Raw genomic sequence first — 19,602 nt, 5'->3', positions numbered from 1 at the left:
TCTATACTTTGTTCTGTTCTGTTCTATTCTATACATTTTTCTATTCTTTTCTTTTTCTATTCTATTTTCTATTCTGTTCTATTCTATATTCTTTTTTCTATTCTATTCTATATTTATTCTATTCTGTTCTGTTCTATATTCTTTTCTTTTTCTATTCTATATTCTGTTCTATTCTATTCTATTCTCTTTTTCTATTCTATTCTGTTCTGTTCTATTCATTTTTCTATTCTTTTCTTATTCTATTCTATTCCATTCCATTCCATTCCATTCCATTCCATTCCATTCCTATTCTATTCTATTCTATTCTATTCTATTCTATTCTATTCTATTCTATTCTATTTTCTATTCTATTCTATTCTATTCTATTCTATTCTATTCTATTCTATTCTATTCTATTCTATTCTATTCTATTCCATTCCATTCCATTCCTATTCTATTCTATTTTCTATTCTATTCTATTCTATTCTACTCTACTCTATTCCATTCCAAGATTCTATTCTATTCTATTCTATTCTATTCTATTCTATTCTCTTCTATTCTAAAATTTTCCCTCAAATCCAGCCACAACGATAAACCCAAAAGTTGCCTCTTCACCGAACCCCATGTTCTACATTTGCTGTTCAATTCTTAGGCAAGCAGACGTCATAATAGACGTGGAATGAGCACTGGAACACACACAAACCTATTTCGTGCCTATTCACACAGTCCTTCCAGAAGGAAGACCCCCCTGTGGGAGGAGACACAATCAGCACCCAGCCAGCATGATGGACTTCCCAGATCTTGCTGTATCTGGTGAACATTGGGGGACGTTGCAATCAAATATGGCTTCTCTTCCCCCACCCACACGCAACGGGTAGCCCTAAGTATTTGCCCCATAACCCCATCACTGCGTCTTTCTCCAGCCTTAGGTCTTGAATCCAAAGGAACAAGGGAAAGGGGCTACGGCAGATGGACCTCAACTTATAATCACAACGCGGATGGAAATTTCCGTTCCTGGGTGGTTAAGCAAGCCACACCCAATTTTACAAGATTTTTGGGGGGCCACGGTTGTCAAGAAAATCACTGCAGTCTTTAAGTGAATGACACTGTCATTAAGCAGATCTGATTCCCCCCCCACTGACTTTGCTTGGAAAGTTGCAAATGGCAATCGGATGAGCCCCCAGGATTCCGCCACTGTCATCAATGCATGCCAGTCGCCAGGGGGCCCGAATTTTGATCATGTGACCCCGGGGAGGCTGTAACCGTGGCCATAAGTGTAGGACTGGTCCTGAACGGTCACCAGGTGACTGGTTCGCAGCCAAGAGGATCCAGCGGGTGCCTCCTTGTTGGGGAGACACCCAGAGAAGAGAGTCTCCTTGGAGAATCCCAGAAAGATTGGACCATGAAGAAGATGGCCAAAAGAATGTGGGGGGACAGCAAGGCCACAGAAGGGGAGACAAACCACAGAATGTCACATGCATGTTAACAATTGCGCAGTCAACTAAGTTAGAAGTTTGCAGAGTGCCTGGATATCAGTACAGGAGACTATTTGTAGCCAGGTGTTGAACTGTGGGGTCCTTGGTGCTCTCTGAGCTTGGTGGTTTTCTTGCAGACATTTCGTGACCCAGGTAGGGCACATCATCAATGCTAGAAGGAAGTGGGCTTTGCAGACAGGAGAAGGAGGAAGAAGAAGAAGAGGAAGAGGAAGAGGAGGAGGAGGAAGAGGGCAACGACTGTGTGGTCCTTCGTGCTCTCTGAGCTTGGTGGCTTTCTTGCAGACATTTCATGACCCAACTAGGTAACATCATCAGTGCTAGAACGTTGGGTAAGGGGAGGGGGGAGGAGGAGGAGAAGGAGGAGGAAGAGGAGGAGGAAGAGGGAAACGACTGTGTGGTCCTTAGTGCTCTCTGAGCTTGGTGGCTTTCTTGTAGACATTTCATTACCCAACTAGGGAACATCATCAATGCTAGAACGTTGGGTAAGGGGAGGGAGGAGGAGGAGGAGAAGGAGGAGGAAGAGGAGGAGGAGGAAGAGGGCAACGACTGTGTGGTCCTTAGTGCTCTCTGAGCTTGGTGGCTTTCTTGCAGACATTTCATGACCCAACTAGGTAACATCATCCGTGCTAGTGCATCCTGGACGTAACGCTGTTCCTAAATTAGTCTCTTCCACTAAGCAGAAGCCTTTTTAACCATGAAGAAGCTGTGAGAGTCAGACCCTTAGTCAGCCCATCCACGTAGGAGAAGGCTTCCTTCTCTGCAAATGGCGCGACTCTTCATGCAACTAGCCACCCCACCCCACCCCAGCCATGCTCCTGCTTGAGCAAGGGTGGCTGGACTAGAAGACCTTCCCAATCTGGCTTTCCATATTCTGTATGTCTAGCGTATATGAAGAGAAGGACGAGGGGGGACATGATAGCTGTCTTCCAGCACTTGAGGGGCTGCCACAGAGAAGAGGGGAGCAACCTATTTTCCAAAGCATCTGAGAATAGAAGTGACGGGTTTGGAAAAGCTTGTTTTAAAGAGAGATCCAGGCTAAAAAACAAGGAGAAATTTCCTGACAATGAGAACAGTTAATCCGTGGCCTCCAGAAGTGGTGGGCGCTCCATCACTGGAGGCTTTCCAGGAGAGACTGGACAGCCATTTGTCTGGAATGGCAAAAGGTCTCCTGCTTGAGCAGGGGGCTGGACTAGAAGACCTCCAAAGTCCCTTTCAGCTTTATTGTGATTGATTGATTGATTGATTGATTGATTAACTGAAATGGTCTAGGATCTCCTGTATGAGCAAGAGGTTGGACTAGAAGACCTCCAAAGTCCCTTCCAGCTCTATTGTGATTGATTGAGTGATTGATTGATTGATTGATTGACTGACTGAAATGATCTAGGATCTCCTGCTTGAGCAGGGGGCTGGACTAGAAGACCTCCAAGGCCCCTTCCTACTCCTGTCCTTCTGTTAAGTTTTCTGTTTTGTTAGGCATCTTCACCCTGTGAGACGTGACCTCCCCTTTGGGTTTATATGGCCTGCTACAACTTCTGGCAGTCCCCCCACCCACCCAGAATCTCTGCCCAAGAGAGGCTGCTACAACTTCTGGCAGCCCCCCCCCCAGAATCTCTGCCCAAGAGAGGCTGCTACAACTTCTGGCAGCCCCCCCCCCAGAATCTCTGTCCAAGAGAGGGCTGGAGCTATGGGACAAATCCAGATTGTATCGCAAAATGTGTTCCAACTGGGACAAATCGAGCGCGGAATAATAGTTCGGACTGAAGGAACTCAATAAATGAAAGCATAGATTTGGAGGCAGCTTTTCTCCCCCTCCTCCTTTCTGGATAAAAGGGGAGGGGGCTGCTTCTGAATAGGCAGGCGTGACTCTTCTACCCTTCCCCCCCCACAAGAAAGATGTCCAGGAGGGGGGAAATTCGAGGGGTTCCCAAAGCGGGGAAGGGCAAGGAAGGCCACTTTCCATTGGACAAAGAACAGAGGGGAGCCCCCCCCCCTGAAAAATAAGTTCTCACCATTTAGGTTCTCCTTCTTCCTGGGGGGGGGGGGAGGTTGCTGCGATCTGAGAAAGGGGTTTTTGAGGGTTTTTAAATAATAATAATAAAATGCTGGGAAAGAAGAGAGGGCTTTGAATTTGATTTTATGTGGCACCCTCCAAGCTCAGAAAGAAAGAGAGAGGGGGGGGAGGGAGAGAGAGAGAGAGAGAGAGAAAGAAAAAAATGAGGAGGGAGGGAAGACAATCTCTCTACAAACACACAGAGGGAGGGAAGGAGGGAGGGAGGGAGGGAGAGAAAGAAAGAAAGAAAGAAAGAAAGAAAGAAAGAAAGAAGAAAGGAAAGAAAGGAAAGAAAGGAAAGAATGAGAGGGAGGGGAGGGAAGACAATCTCTCTACAAACACACAGAAGGAGGGAGGGAGAGAGGGAGAAAGAAAGAAAGAAAGAAAGAAAGAAAGAAAGAAAGAAAGAAAGAAAGAAAGAAAGAAAGAAAGAATGAGGAGGGAGGGAAGACAATCTCTTTACAAACACACAGAAGGAGGGAGGGAGAGAGAGAGAAAGAGAGAAAGAAAGAAAGAAAGAAAGAAAGGAAGAAAGAAAGGAAGAAAGAAAGAAATGAGGAGGGAGGGAAGACAATCTCTCTACAAACACACAGGAGGGAGGGAGGGAGAAAGAAAGAAAGAAAGAGGAGGAGGGAAGACAATCTCTACAAACACACAGAAGGAGGGAGGGAGGGAGGGAGGGAAAGAAAGAAAGAAAGAAAAAGAAAGAAAGAAAGAAAGAAAGAAAGAAAGAATTAAAAGTTGCCGAGTGGGGAGAGGGAGGGAGCACCCGCGCAAATCGTTTGGGGCAACGGGGGGGGGTCTCTTTGAAATCCCGCCCCCCCCTCCGAAGCCGTTTTCTGCTTGTCAGACTCGATTCGCATCCAGGAAAACGCCCCCCCCCCGCGCGATTCAACTCGCCAACAAAACGGGCCCGGTTAGTCTCCCGTCCTTCAAGGGCGGCGGCGGCGGCGGCGGACCCGCATTTAGTCAACCTCTCCTCTTCCTCTTCCTCTTCCTCTTCCTCCTCCTCTCCTGCCCCCCCCCTTTCCCAAGTTCGGGGCCCAACCTTTACGTGGAAATGTAACCAAGCTGCGAGTCGCGTTCGGATCCAGGCGTAACCAAAAAAAAAAAGAGGATTTTTATTCCTTTTCGGGCTTGCAACTGCGGGGGCTTTGGGCTAACCGGCGCGCGGCTCTCTCTGCTTCTCAACACCCCCCCCCCAAGACTTTACTACAGCAACTACGGTCTCGGGGGGCGCGGGGGGCGCCCCGTTGCTGAAGAATAAACTTTCCCAGCTTGCGAGGCGGAGGAGAAAGCGCTTAAGAAACGGGTGACTCCGAGGGAACGAAGGGAAAAAAAAAATGCGCTCTTACTCCGCGCGCTCTTCGGCACCCAGACCCACCCCGTGCATTCCCTCTGCCAGAAGACACGCGTTTTGGCCGACGTCGGGACGCCGGGCCCGACCCGCAATAGAACAACAACAACAGCGGTCCTTTCTCAGCGCGCAAAACTGTCCGCGCACGCGGAGACAAACACACACACACACACGCACATACACAATTGCGCCCCGAATCCCTTTTTCCTGAGAGAAAGCAGGGCAAAGCGCTCTGCTCGGGCTGGCAATTGCGCGGCCAACTTTCAGCCGATCTCGGCCGGCAAGGAAAAGCGACGTTGCCCACGATCCTGAAACCCGGGACCCCCGCCGTCGTCCCCGCCCAGCCCGTCCCTTAGGGTCAGGGCAGCGACAACTGCGCGGCTCCAGCGCCGAGGCGCAGAGAAGCGCCACCCGGCAACGCTCCCCGTCCTCACTCGTCTCTTGCAGGCGGCGACCCGCTTTTCGGAACGTGGGAACGTGCCAAGGTGGCCTAACTCGTGGGCGAGCGCAGGCCCCAGGCGCTGGGGGGCCAGGAGGTGCGTAGCCCCCCCCAAAAAAACTCCAACAGGCCCTCTCTCTGGAAAGAGCCAAGGCGACAAATTAGGGTGTCACAAGCAAATCAAGCGCAAATTTAGGCCGCGATCCTTTTGCAAAACCGGGAAGGGCGCAGCGCCCTTTTTTTTTTTCTTTTTCTCTCACGGCCTTTACCTGCGTTGTAGGCGGCCAGCTCGGCCCCGGGGCCCGGACTCTTCCGCTTCCTGGGCCGCCCCTTCTGCACGGTGCCCACGCCGTTGTAGTAGGGCAGGCCCAGCGAGGCGGCGGCCCCCAGCGGGGAGCCCTTGCCGGCCACCCCCTCGGCGCGGTTGAAGTGGAGCTGGTACTCGTCGCGCAGCAGCGCCTCGAAGTGCAGGCGGCAGTAAACCAGCCCGTCCTTCATGCCGAAGTGGTCGCCGGTGGTCAGCATCTTGGCGCAGGTGGAGCAGGTGAAACAGTTCAGGTGGTAAACCGAGTCCCGGGCGCGCATCACCATCTCCGAAGCTGAGATGCCCAAGTGGCAGCGAGCGCAGCGCTGCACCGAGAATCTCCTGCCAGCCAGAGAGAGAAGGGGGGGGGGGGGGAAGAGAGAGAGAGAGCCCTTGGAGGTCTTCACCTGAGCAGGTGCAGAGTTCCTCCACCGCCTTTCTTCGCGGAGAGGGGGGGGAATAAGAAAGGGGAGCGCCCTCCACCCCGCGCGGGAAAGGACGCTGCCCCTCGCTTTCTCCCAACCCGCCCGGGAACGCCAGGCCTTTGGGGGGGGGGAGCCCCGTACAGGTGAGCTGGCAGGTAAGTCCTAAAGAAGACACCTATGGTTCCCGGTGGTCCCAAAGATGCTTTTTCAGGAGGCAACTGGACTTTCTCGTTTTTCCTTGGAAGACGTTTCGCTTCTCGTCCCAGAAGCTTCCTCAGTTTCCCCCCATGTTTGTGTTGAAACCCCCCCACACACACAGGTGACCTTGAGCACCCAGGTAACCCCCCCCAAAGGGCTGCAACAACTCTCTAAGAGAAGGCAAAGGACCACCAGCGGTCTGCAAGAAGTATACAAATCCTTCCCACCGCCCAGTCAGAACGGAAGAAGCTTCTGGGCGGAGAAGCGAAACGTCTTCAGAGCGGAACCAGAAAGCCCAGCGGCCTCTTTGGCATCCGAAAGAAGGCCGAGGCGGCGGCGTTTCCACCAGCCCCTCGCCCCCCCACTTGCCCACCCCCGTGCCCGCCGCCGGCCAGACCTGCCCCGTCCCCTTTGCCCTCGCCTTTCTCCCCCCCCCACCACCGATCCTTACCTGTAATAGTCTTCCTTGCAATAGATGCTGCCGTCTTTGCTAAAACAGGTGAGTTCGGACTCCAGGTTGAGTTTACACTCGCAGCACTTCAGACAACGCATGTGCCACTGCTTGTCCACCGCCAGGAGGTAGTAGCGGTCCGAGATCTTCCCGCCGCAGCCCGCGCACAGGGCGGCCCGCTCGCTGCTCACCGACGGCATGGCGTGCTGCGGGGAGGGGGGGGGGGAGAGAAAGAGAGAGAAGCGCTTAAGGCGAGGGGCCACCGGCTCCTTCACCTGCCCGGCCGGGCAGGAACGGAGAGGAGCCTGGCCGGGAAATGCCTACATCCAGCAAGGGGGGGGGGGACGGGTAACGCCAGGAGGTCCCTTTCTCCCCCCCCCCCATCCCCACCCCACCGCCAGCCCCACAGAACCGGTTGGGATTTGGGTCTGAAAGGATGCAGGATTTGGGTTTGGCTGGTCCAAAGAGAGAGAAAAGACAGGATAGCAGTCTTCCAATATTTGTGGGGTTGCCCCAAAGAAGAGGGGCTTCGACTTATTTTCCAAAGCACCAGAGAGCAGGACAAGAAACAACGGAGGGAAACTCATCAAGGAGAGAAGCAACCCTGGAATGAAGGAGAAACTTCCTAACAGCGAGGACAATTAACCAGTGGAACGGCTTGCCACCAGAAATCGTGGGCGCTCCATCGCTGGAGGTTTTTAAGAAGAGACTGGACCGCCACTGGTCTGAAATGGCATCAGGTCTCCTGCTTGAGCAGGGGGCTGGACTAGAAGACCTCCAAGGTCCCCTCCAGCTCGATTCTGATTGACTGACTGGTTGGTTGGTTGAATCCGAGCGAGCCCCCAAATCCTTTTCTCCATCTCCTTGGGCTGCCTTCCCACAACCCACCCACGGCACCAGGTCAAAGCTGGCTTGTATTCCCAGCTTGGGGGAGGGGGTGGAATTCAGCCCTCTGCGAGTGGTGGGAAGCCGAAACGGGGTTTTAATTCGGAGCTCCAGCTAGCCGCGTCGTCTGAATCCACCCGGCCTCCCGTTTTTCTCTGCGCGTCTCGCAGTATGGATTGTGGCACGGGGGGGAGGGAGGGGGAAAGGACAGGAAAAGCAAAGCGGAGGCCTGCGCGGGGCGGGAGAAGCCCCGTAAAATAAATAGGGGTGGGAAATCCTAAAGAAACAAATGTTTAGGGCCCCCCCCGCCGCCGCCGCCGCCCCCCAGGAACGAAAGCTTAGCTCTCTTCTCAGCTCTTTGCAAGAAAGTTTTATATATATATATATATATATATATATATATATATATATATATATATATATATATATATATACATACATACATACATACATACACACACACACACATATACATACATACATACATACATATTAAAAAAAACAAACACGAGTCTAATAGTATTTTTCTGCTAACGAAATAACGGCCGCTCGCGTTACTCCTCCGTTATTTCCACGTTTTTGCTTTTTTTGTTTTTTTTTTTTAAAGGGGGGGCAGCAAATAAAGGAAATTTAAGCGGGCAGGAGCTGAGGAAGGAAGGCGCTTCGTACAGAGCCAAGCCCGGGCTTTTCCACGACCAGGCCACAACGGGCTAGCTAAGGCAGCCACTTCGGAGGAAGCGCAAAGCATCTGGCTGCGATCAGCTCTGGCTGAGATCCTAACGGGCATCGCGCGGAAATTTGCCCCGGGCGAGCTGGCTGGAACTCCCGCCAGACTGGGCGCCTCCTCGGAATCTAAGTTTGAATTTATCCGAGCTGGGTTTTTTTGTTTTTGTTTCCCCTTCTGCCTAAATAACCACGCTGCTTATTTTTTTTTTCATTTTTTCCTCCTTCTTATAAACATATTTTAAAATGCTAACGTTAATTTATTCAACCCATTCCGGCTGGTATCGGAAGAGGGAAAATTCTCTCGTCTTTCTTTTTTAAATAGGACAAATAATTATTTGAATTAGAAATGGACGAGACGGGCTTTTTTTTTTTTAAATAGAGATCCCTAAGCATGTTGAAATCAGATTAATTTTATTTCTCCTGCAAAACAAAAAAGAAAAGATAAGAAAATCCGTTCCCCTAATTTGAAATGAGAACGTGGAATCTTTTGAAAATCCATTTAATATCTGGAAGTCGGGAAGTAGTCCTGTTATTTAATTCCTGCTCTGCAAAAGAAGTGAATTAATTTCTTGAAATTTTCTTTTCAAAGCGTCTCTGCAGAAAATATTTCTAAGGGCAAAAACAGAAGGCTCGTCGGGGCAAAAAAAAATCATAACAACCACAATAATTATAAAAAAAGAAAAGGAAAGAAAAATAGCGGAGGAAAAATAATTGTCGTTTCTCCCAAGTGCCAAAAAAATCCCGAAGAAAAATATTTGGAAAGGGCCCTTTCGTTTAACTTTGAAATAATATTCCCGACTAAATAGCATTCTGCACCGTCCATTTATAAACGGTTTATTATTCGCAAGGCTATTGTTATTTTTGTCATTAATTCTAGTATTATCTAGAATTAGCTGGAAGGCGCTGACGGGATATACATTCATTTTTCTAGTTAACAGGTGAAACCAGACGGTTGGTGGAAGGGAAAAAAGAAACGGGCGGAAAAACGATAAATGCTAATCCCTCTATTAAAATGTTGCCGACCGAGGCCACTTGGTTAAGCAAACACATTAAAAGCAAAAAAAAAAAAAAAAAAAAGGGGGGGGGAAGCGAAGCCAACAGATAGACAAGAGACTTCGATTTGGGGAAGGGGCAAACTGTAAACGAAATGTCTGAAGCATCATCAATAAAATAAAGGCCCCAGAAAGTCATGTTTTTCTGGATCGATTTAAGGTGAGCCCAACTTCGCCTTCCGTAGCGGTAGTTTAAAGCTGAATTTTATTTAATTTGATTTCTTTGCAACGGGGGTGGCGGGGGGGGGGAATAACTAGAGAGAGGAAGAGGCAAATATACTCGTTAACCCAAAAAATGCACTTTTGGGGCGTTCTCCAAGCCGGCTTAAAAACGGCAGCTCCGCTTTCCCCGGATCGAACCTGGCCCGGTTCGGCGGCCCCGCCACGGTTCCTCTTCCCGACCCAAGTCCCGCGTTTTCCGTCGGAGGGGGGCCTCGGGGGAGCCGGTGGACCGCAAGCGGGGTGCCGAGCAGCCGAGAGCGGCCTCGCCCTGATATCCTTTCCCGGCTTGACTTCGCCGCCCGCCGGACCTGCCTACCGTTTCGGTCTCGCCTCGGTCGATGGCCGAAGTGATGGCGGGAGCGTCCGCCTTGCTCCGCCGGTCCATCTGGTCGATGACGCCGCGCATCTCGGAACCGGCCAGGCTGTGGAAGAGCATGGCCGCGCCGGAGGCCCCGCGCCTCTCCGCCGCTCTCCGGTTACGCGCGGCGAGGCGGAGGTGCCATTCCTCGGCCCGGCCGGCCGGCCGCCCCGTCTCGCCTCCGCTGCCTCCCCGTCCTCCTCCTCCACCCACCCCCCCCGGGCTGGCTTGGGTCCGCCCGCCGGGGGAGGCCGCCCCGGCCCCGGCCGGCGGCGGAGAAACGGAAGGCTGCGACGGCCGGTCTTAAAGCATGGCGAGCTCCAGGCTGGGGGGGGGGCGCACGGACGGCGGGCGCTTGGGCTTCTCCCGGCGGCGCTCGGGACGGCTCCGGGGCTGGGAGAGGCCCAGGCGCTGCGGCGGGCACGGCCGAGCGGGCCGGATCCGCGCAAGGAGGGAGGGAGGCGGGCGGGATCAGGGCCGGCTCTGCGCCTCTGCCGCTTCTGCTGCTGCTTTTTCCTCCGGCAGGCGCGGCGGTGGCGGCGGCGGCGGCTGCTGAGCCCGGCTGCCGCTTCGAGGACCGAGGCAGCGGGCGGGAAGGCGAGGCTGGAGAAGGAGGAGGAGGAGGAGGGGGAGGACCGGGAGGAGGAGCCGCGTTCCGGGCAGGAGCCGCCGCAGTCCCAGCCCGCGCAAGGCTCCGCGCCTTTTCTAGCGCCGCTCTGACATCACGTCGGGCCCGGCGCCCATTGGCTGCTCCCCGCCCGCCCGGTGCTCCGTCCACCATGTGCTCGCCCGGTGGCCGGCTCGGGCCGGGAAGGGCGAAGGCTCCCCCGCCGCCTGGGCAACCGCCCGGCCGGGCCGCGCCGTCCAGGCGGCCGCTTGGCTACCGCGGCTCGCTCTCTCGGCCCTCTGGCAGCGCAGAAAGGACGGGGCACAGACTCCGGCTCCGATTTTTCCCAAAGTGGCCAGGAGGGTCCCTGACCCCCCCCCACCGACGCCCCCTTTTGCTTCCCAGGAAGGGGTGCTTCCTTTCTGTCCCGCAAAGGAGGAGGCAGACCCCCGTCCCCGCTGGGAGGGAAAGGCGTCTTCTCCCTTCCGTTGGAGACTAAGTCAGGGAGAAGAGTCTGCGGGGGAGGAAACGAGTCTCGGAAGGAAGGAAGGAAGGAAGGAAGGAAGGAAGGAAGGAAGGAAGGAAGGAAGGAAGGAAGGAAGGAAGGAAGGAAGGAAGGGAGAGGGAAGGAAGGACAGAAAGAAAGAAATTAGGAAGGAGGGAAAGAAGAAGGGAGGGAGGGGAGAGGGAAAGAAGGAAGGGAAGGAAGGAGGGAAAGAAAGAAAGAACAAGGAAGGGAAGAAGGAAGGAAAGAAAGAAAAAGAAAGAGGAATGGAGGGAGGAAAGAAAGAAAGAAAGAAAGAAAGAAAGAGGAAGAGGGAAGGAAGGAGGGAGGGAGGGAAAGAAAGAAAGAAAAAAGAAAGAGGAATGGAGGAATGAGAGAAAGAAAGAGGAAGGAAGAAAGGAAGGAAGGTTGGAAGGAAGGAAGGACACCCCCCCCCAGTGAAGGGGGCGTGGCCGTCGAAAGAGCAGCTTGGCTCTACCGTTCTGAAGGCGGCGGCTGAGAAGCTTTTCTGCTCCCCCCCCCGGGAGGGGGGATGCGTGCACATCGACCCCTCCATTTATAAAGCTGGTCCTGCATTGGCGCAGTTTTGGGGAGAGGACGGCATTGGATGATCCGGGGGGGGGGGCAGAGTCCTGCTCCGCTTTTCGAGGGGTTGGCTAGGAGAGGTCAGGCTGGGGGAGACCCCAGTTCCGTCCCCCCTTAGGGGCAGCTCCTAGAGATGCCCACCAGGTCCAAAGGCTGCGGAGAACAGCGTGGACCCTGACTGACTCCGAAAGACCAGGAGTTGAGAATACCCTGAGCACACGAGGCAAAGTGTTTCCCCCCCCCCTTTCCCTCCCCACCGTGGGACGCCTATTTGAATCCGGATTCAGAGGAGGGGGTCTGCTTGTTCTTGCTGCCTCTTTGCGAATTTCAGGGCTCTTTCTTTAAGGGGCTGGGCCCCCTCGTCTCCCCCCCCCCCGCAGGCGCAGACATTTAATGCGGAACAGCACCCCAGATACGCCCCCTCCCCTTCTTGAGGGGCGACAGGTCCCGAAGAAGGCCTGTGGGAGGCCCCGCCCTCTCTTCCTACTGGGCGGAGCTTACGTCGAGTTGGAGGGAGAGGAGAGCGGAGCCGGGAAGGAAAGAAGTGACGACCGACCGATTAAAACTCACGCGGAGCCCTTTCAGGAAAGCTTCCTAGCTGGCTGGCTGGCTCTTCCGTTGGCCATTCCAGAGAGCTTCCCTTGAAGAGCCCAACGGGCGGGAAGCGGCCCTCAGGAGCCTGCTCTTGACCCCTCGCCCCCGGGGTCCTTGCCAAGCAAGGCTGGAGTAACGGGAACCGGAGTGACACCAGGTTCTTTCCAGCGCCACCGGCTGCTTTCTGTGCTGCTGGGGCAGGGATCCCCAACCGCAGGTCCCTGCAACTATACCGGTCCGCGCAAACGAGCGAGATGCAGGCAGCATGCAAAAACCACAGCCTCTCCCGGTCCGCGAAAAGAAAAAAAAAAAACTCTCTCCACGCAACCGGTCCCTGGCGTACAAAAGGTTGAGGGCTGCTGCTCTAGGGGGTGGCTTCGAATTTGGGGAGGGGGGCTTTGCCTGGTCAGTCCTTTGCACCTCCACCAAATCGTGTTGGCTCCGGAGCTGTGAAGCGCAGCGCGGTGACTCCCTCTGTCCCCACCCGTGAAGAAGTGCCGGAGAAGTGTCTTCTTGCTCCGGGGCACAGAGAATGAATGGAGAGTGGGACAGGGCAGGGCACACACACACACACGCCCCCCCCCGAAGCGTCGGGGGGGGGCGGCTGCTGTATAACCTCTTCCCGACCTCCCTCGGCTCCAATTTTCCATGGGGCTCCCTGGAGCAAGTGGCAGGGCTGCGCGGGGAAAGCCCGACGTGTCAGGAGCTCCGGGACACGCACACCCCCCTCTGCTTGCCCCACATCCCGGGCTTCGGCTGGGTTAACGATCTCGCCTGGCCTGGCGTCACTGCGGTCGTTAATTGGACTGATTTAAAGACTATAATTTATCCTAGGCTCAACGCTCGGCTTCCTCTGCCCCCCCTGAACGTGGGATGCGCTGTAGGCCCACCTGCAGGGCAAAGACCCCCCCCCAGCCAGCGTTGGGGGAGAAGACCGTTACAAATGAGAGGCAAAGACCCTCAACCTTCTGGCGCCTTCCTTCCAGGGAGGGAGGGAGGGAGGGAGGTCTTCCCCCTTCCCAGAAGGAAGCGCCCCCTCCCATCCCACCTGTCCCTCTGGGAGGCGACAGGTGAGCGTCTTGCCGGCCGGGGCCACCACCATCTGCCGCAGACCGGGAGCCGCTCCGCCCTAGCCGAGGCAGACAAAAGGAGGGCTCCGCCGAGGGAGAAAGGCCGAGAGGATAATTGCCGGGTTTCCGATGCCCCCTCCGTCTGTCCTCTCCTTCTGGGGGGGGGCAGAGGAACGGAGAACCGGGGACGCATCCCGCCCATTCGGAGCAGGAGCTTCCAAGCCAAAGGCAGAGCGGACGCTCCAGGAGGACCCCCCCCCAAAAAAACTCCGCCTGGAAGGGGGGGGTCTTTTACTTTTCCCGGGGACCTGGACTCCTTTGTCTTCCGTGAGAGGTCGAGATTCGGAAAAGGGGGGGATCTTTGCACCCCCAGACTCCGCGAGAGGGACAGGTGAGAGGCGAGGGTCTCCCCCCCCCCCGTTCTTAACCAGGACCAGAATTGTTCCCTGGTCCGTCCTGACAACAACAACTATTCAGCGTAGGTCACGGAGACCTTCCATTTTTGAAAAGGGGGAAGGGGTCGTTCCCTTCGCCTCGCCCCCTCCTCATTTGGTAAAAGAGGGGGGGGATGAAGAGTGCCTCCCCCTTTCTCTTCACTGGACTATTAATTCGCTCCCAGGAACTCGAGACGAGCTAATAATTGGCGGCCTCTTCCCTCAACCCCCCTCCCCCCACTACTTTCCATTTTATTTGTGTTTTATTTGTAAATAATTAGCTAAAGCTGCCTTTGCATCACCTCGCTCTGGCCGGTTGGAGAACCGCGACGTCAGAATCACTTAAGATCAGCCTTTTAATTAGCCCACCCTTTTTGCAGAAAACTACTAAATAATGGACCTTTCGCTCACCCCCCCCCGCCTGTCCCCTGGATTTCCTTCTCGGGGGGGGGGCACCAGCCCAGATGTGCGCAAAGCATTAGAGGTCGGCGGGGGCTCCATACTCAGGCCAGGAAGCTGGAAGGGAGCGGGGTGCGGGACGACTATGGAACTCGCTGCCACTGGATGCGAGAGGGACTTTCCTTTCCTTGCTTTTTTAGGCGGGTTGAAAAGGGGAAGGGGTGTTTCTCCCCCCCCCACAGACAAACACACGCACTTTCTTGCTGCTTGAGGACTCCCCGGAAGTCTTTGGCTTACAGACGGGACCCCCCCCCGAAATGGGGGTGGGTAAGCAGAGGGAGCAAAATAGCTGCTCGGCTGCCAAAGAATCCTGTTTTTTCTCTAAGGGTTACAGGATATATGTGGAGAACGGGCTAAAAAAAATCTTTTTTTTCTTTTTCTTTCTACAACGCAGGACGATTCTTTCCGCCGCCCCCCCCTCTTCCTCCTCGCCCCCCCCAAGTCCTGTGTGGCACCCCTCCTCTTAAACAGGACCAAATGCCTAAAAGCGGATTCTTTTTGTTTGGAAAAGCTTTTTTCACTGGGTAGAGAGCAGGCCAGCGGGTTAAGGGAAAGGTGGTGGGGGGGGCGAGAGAAACCCACCCCCCCAAAGGGTTTCTCCAGCTCCGGGATGGGTTCCAGCCCCCCCCCCCTCGCCCCCGCCTTAACGAAAGGGGGACAACCTGTGCAGTTCTCCCTTTTCTTCTGTGGGAAAGGGGGGGTCCGCGAAAGGAATGCCGCAACGGAAGGCAAGAACGCTGCCCTTTGGGTCAACCAGCCCGTTCCTTTTCGGCGACTGGTGTGTGTGTGTGTGTGTGTGTGTTCGCGCGCGTGTGTGGTCTTGCCGGGGGGGGAGGAGTTTCAGAGCTTAGGATCCCGCGCAAACGGCAGTGCAGGGAAGCAAAGCAGAGGCGCCCCTCCCGTGGGGAGAGGAAGAAAGAGAGAAAGGAGACGGGATACTTTCCGAGGCAGGCAGGACAAAGGCGGCTGGCCTTTAGAACTGCCCCCCCCTTCACACACACACACACACACACACACACACACACACACACACACACATTTTCTCTCCCTCTCCCCCTCTCTCTCCCTCTCTCTGTTTCTCTCCCTCTCTCCTTGTCCTCTCCCTCTCTCTCTTTCTCTCTCTCCCCCTGCCTTTTTTTCTCTTTCTCTCTCTCTCCTCTCTCTTTCCCTCACTCCCTCTCCCTCTGTTTTTCTCCCCCTCTCTCCCTCTCTCCCTGTCCTCACCCTCTTTCTCTCTCTCCCCCTGCCTTTTTCTTTCTTTTTTTCTCTCTCCTCTCTCTCTCTCCTCTCTCTCTTCTCTCCCTCTCTCTCGCCCCCTCTTCTTCTTCTTCTTCTCTCTCTCTCTCTCTCTCTTTCTTTCTTTCTTTCTTTCTTTCTTTCTTTCTTTCTTTCTCCTTCTGATTCTCTCTCTCTCTCTCTCTCTCTCTCTCTGGCCTTTACTCGCGGCTAGGGAGAAACGGGGCCTTTGCAACCCGCCTGGACAGCGCGGGGACAAGGGGCTTCTGGCGGGGGTGGGGTGGGGGTGGGGTCTTGGCAGGGAGGGTGGGACGGAGTGGGTCCGTTTGTGACCCCCTCCCCAGCGCAGAGACAGGCGCAGCTCTTTCTCTTGCCCTAAGTGGGTGTCTCCACACCAAGACTCCAACTTTCGGGGATTTTTTTTTGCTAAACCTCCGCGCGAGAAAGCGATCGGGCCCAGTCCGATTCCCTGCACGGACCCCCCCCCTGTTTTCCCCACTGGGGAAGTTCCCCACTGCTCCTGCCCCGCTCCCGAGCCCGCAGCCTCGAACCACCAGCCGACTGAAGGTGTTTCCATATCTAATCCCGGGACGCGCGTGGATATTTTCTGCGCCCCAAAAGGGCTACGGCGGCGGCGGGGGGGGGGTAGACAAAACCCCACGCCTGGGCTATGCGTCTTACGAAAAAGAAGGACGTGGGATCGACCCCCCCCTCCCGCTTTGGGGGCCCCCCCGAAACCAATGTTTGAACGCCACGTCCTGTCGCCAAAGCGGACCGCCAGCTTTCGCCCTGCGTCGGATCTCCATGTCTGCAGCGCCGTTCTGGACGCGGAGAACCTATCCTCCCCCCCTCACGCCCCCCCCCCGGGCCGGTTTTAGTGAAACTGCTAGTCCGGCGGAGAAGAAAACCATCACTGCGCGTAAAAGCGCTGCTGAACACCCACCGAGGTCCGGCTGAGAGCGCACAGCCCCTAGCCGGTTCTGTAGGCCCTCGCCCTATAGAACGGGGTTGGACTAGACGACCTCCAAGGTCCCTTCCAGCTCTGTTCTGACTGATTGATTGACAGGTTCGGGAAACCTCTCGACTGCAACCCCCGTTAGTGAGCTGCCAGCCTCCTCCCCCTCCCCAACACGCCCGAGTTTTGTAACCTCCCACATCTCCCAGTACAACTTCTAGAGATCCCAGAGCACCCCAGTTTTTAACACGGGGCAGCCAGACTAAGTCCGGGACCCCCCAAAAGGGTCTTTCTTCCATGTTGAAGTGACCCCACACCCCCACACCCCCTCTTTGTCTTTCCCTCACCCGCCACTTTTCTCCAGATTCTCAGCTCATCCAGGCATAGTTTATCCCAAAGATGCCTTTTTTTTTCACGTGGCAACGGGAGTTTCTTGTTTGTTTTTTTTCCCCACCCTCCAGTCAGAGCTGAAGAAGCTTCTGGGAGGAGAAGCGAAACGTCTTCAAAGAGTAACAAGAAAGTCCGGTGGCCTCGTGGAAAAAAAAAAAAAGCATCTTTGGGACCTCCAGTAGGAAAAGTGACTTTCTGCAGAGGCGAGGACAAAGCCGGAGGGAGAGCGGGAGGGGCCCCCAACTCTTCTGAAAACCCCCAGGGCAACTGGCGGATCGGTGGCTCCCTCCTCGCGCCACACAAACACACACGCACACACAAACACACACACACGCCCGCCCAAGGGAGCAAAGCGCACGCAGAGCTCAGAAGAAGCCAAGTCTTGCGCCTCCGTGGAGACCAAGCGGAAACCTGGAGAACTCGCGGCGCTGGTGACGGTTCCTCTCCTTTTCCAACGCGAAAAATACGCCGTTGAGTAGATGGTTTCGGGGAGGGGGGGGTGTTGGGTGAAGAAAGCGGGGGGCCAGGGCGGGGGAGGGGGCGATTGATCCGAATTCGCGGGCAAGGCACCCGCTGAAAGGGAGAGTGACTTCGCTCTTCGCTTGAGGGCAGAAATAGGCGCCCTCCCTGCAATATTAGGGACGGGAAACTGGAAGCGGGGGGGAACCCTTCTCGGACCCCTCCCCGTCTTTCCGGAGAAATAATAATCCGAGGGAGAAGAGGGGGGAGGGTTTAAAAGGGGGGGGGGAAACGATAACAGGTTTTGCAGCCGGAACTGGAATTTCATCCAGCTCCAAAGAAAAGGACGGAGTCAAACGCAGGAACGCCAGGGCGCAGAGAAGACCCCGAGACCCTCTTCCTGGGGGGATCGGAGGGCGCGGGGTGTGTGGGGGGGTCTGCTTTCCCCAGCCTTTCGAGAGGAGCCCCGGGAGACGCACAGCCAGGAGGAGGAGGAGGAGGAGGAGGGTGGAAGCCTAACCGCGCCGAAACTCCGGATAAGCGAAATCCTTTCCCCGTGGGCATCCGGTGGAACGACGCAAACGCGCGCAACGAGGGCGCCCCGCACATAACGACAATGGGACGGAGACTCCGCCGCCGGGCTTGTCAAACCACAGCCCCCCCCCGCCACCCCCCAGCCCCGCCGCCAGGAGGACAGGAAAGGAAGCGGAGGAGGCGAAAAAGACCGAACGAAGGAGAGAAACCAGACCTACGGGGGGGCGGGAGGAGGAGGAGGAGGAAGCGCGGAGTTCCGCCGCTCGTCGCCTCGGCTGGGGCTCCTTGCCCGGAGGAGCCCCCTCCCAGCTTCTCCGCCCCTTCGCCCGCATCTTAAGGCGGCGCGCACCTGGCCGCCCCCCGCCGCCGCCTTACCTCCCTCGCTCTCCGCCGAGGCGCCCAGCTCAGGCGAGGAGGAGCGGTGGTGCTCCTGCGCCCGGGCACGGCGCGCTGCGAAGGGATGCGCAGAGGCTCCGGACGGGGGCGCGCAAGCCTGCCCCCCGCCGGCGCTTTTGGAGACGCGCCGCTGAAGTTGCGCCCGGTGGACCGTTGAGCCGGGCCGGGCCGGGACAGGGCAGGAGCCCCGTCCGGAAACTGAGCTTCTGGGCCGGCTTCCAACTCTCCATCTGTGCTCCTCAACGGCGAGCGAAATATGGGAATAAGGAAGAATTCCTTCCTTCCTTCCTTCCTTCCTTCCTTCCTTCCTTCCTTCCTTCCTTCCTTCCTTCCTTCCTTCCTTCCTTCTCTAATTAACACCTAGGATAATTTCCATTTTTTCCTTCCTTCCTTCCTTCCTTCCTTCCTTCCTTCCTTCCTTCCTTCCTTCCCTAATTAACACCTAGGATAATTTCCATTTTTTCCTTCCTTCCTTCCTTCCTTCCTTCCTTCCTTCCTTCCTTCCTTCCTTCCTTCCTTCCTTCCTTCCTTCCTTCCTTCCCTAATTAACACCTAGGATAATTTCCATTTTTTTTCCTTCCTTCCTTCCTTCCTTTTTTCCTCATTCCCTCCCTCCCTTTCTTCCTTTTCCTTCTCTCCCTTCTCCCTCCCTCCCTCCTGCCTTCCCTTCCTTCCTTCTTTCCCTTCTCTTCCCGCGGGCGGATCTCCACATGCAAAGCCTTTTCTCCCCCCCCCCAGACAGTGGGCTTAATTAGGGTAGGCTTAAGGGCTTACATCATCCTCATCCTCGGCGCCCCCATTCATGGAGGACGTACGCGGTCGGCTAATGAGCTTCCATAATGAGCGGCAGTCTATCTCATTATCGGAACCCAGGCGCGGACAGGCAGGTTAAAGTCCCAGCCTATTCCAGGGAGATTTGGCGGCTGAGGTGAGGCTGCTCCATTATTATTATTGTTTTTTCTCAGGGAAGCCAAAGCAAGATCGAATTCGGGGCTCCCGGGGGGGGGAAGGGGAAGTGGCAAGGCAGGCATAAAACGGGGAGGAAGGGGGTCCCCCTTTTCTTGGGCAACTCACGAAATGCCGTCCGGATTCTGAATCCGGAGCCTCAAAAAAAAGCCCCCCCCCGTCTCTCTCCTGCATAACGCAGAGGCGTCTTTGGCCCTATTAGGAACCCCGGATTGATTCACAGGACACCCCCCAAACTGCAGAGAATTATTTTGGGGAGGGGAAGATCCCTCTCCCTTGATTTGCGAGGAGACACGCCTTTCCATTTCACTCTGGAGCCAGAGCTGGCCTCTTCGGTCTAGTAGCTTCCCCTACTACAGCCTGCGCCCCGAACTTTTTTTTTTGGGGGGGGGAGGATGCCGTCCCAGGTCAGTCGCAGCATCCTGGACTCTGAAATGCGTTTCCTGGCTCAAACCGGTGAACTCATTCAT

General features: G+C 55.3%; 1 protein-coding gene across 3 annotated transcripts in view; it reads right to left on the bottom strand.

The window, feature by feature from the left end:
• Positions 1 to 18,476, bottom strand: part of LHX2 (LIM homeobox 2) — a 33,279-nt gene extending 14,803 nt beyond the window's left edge. The window contains exons 1-3 of one of the 3 annotated variants that reach the window (XM_039321562.1): positions 18,146 to 18,476; positions 6,700 to 6,905; positions 5,591 to 5,967 (exon numbers count right to left, since the gene is read on the bottom strand). In XM_039321562.1, coding sequence (XP_039177496.1) covers positions 5,591 to 5,967; positions 6,700 to 6,899 — 577 coding nt within the window. In that variant the 5' untranslated portion in view covers positions 6,900 to 6,905; positions 18,146 to 18,476. Of the gene's footprint in view, positions 1 to 5,590; positions 5,968 to 6,699; positions 6,906 to 9,900; positions 10,921 to 12,209; positions 12,771 to 18,145 lie in introns of those variants that run through there. The other 2 variants (XM_039321561.1, XM_039321560.1) reach the window with 2 other exon arrangements.
• Positions 18,477 to 19,602: the final 1,126 nt, after the last annotated feature.

The sequence above is a fragment of the Crotalus tigris genome, unplaced genomic scaffold, assembly GCF_016545835.1.
Source record: "Crotalus tigris isolate CLP2741 ecotype Arizona unplaced genomic scaffold, ASM1654583v1 scf7180000023746.1698619, whole genome shotgun sequence".
NCBI classification, from domain to species: Eukaryota; Metazoa; Chordata; class Lepidosauria; order Squamata; family Viperidae; genus Crotalus; species Crotalus tigris.
Note: the sequence above shows the minus strand (reverse complement) of the source record. Positions and strands in the feature narration are given on the sequence as shown.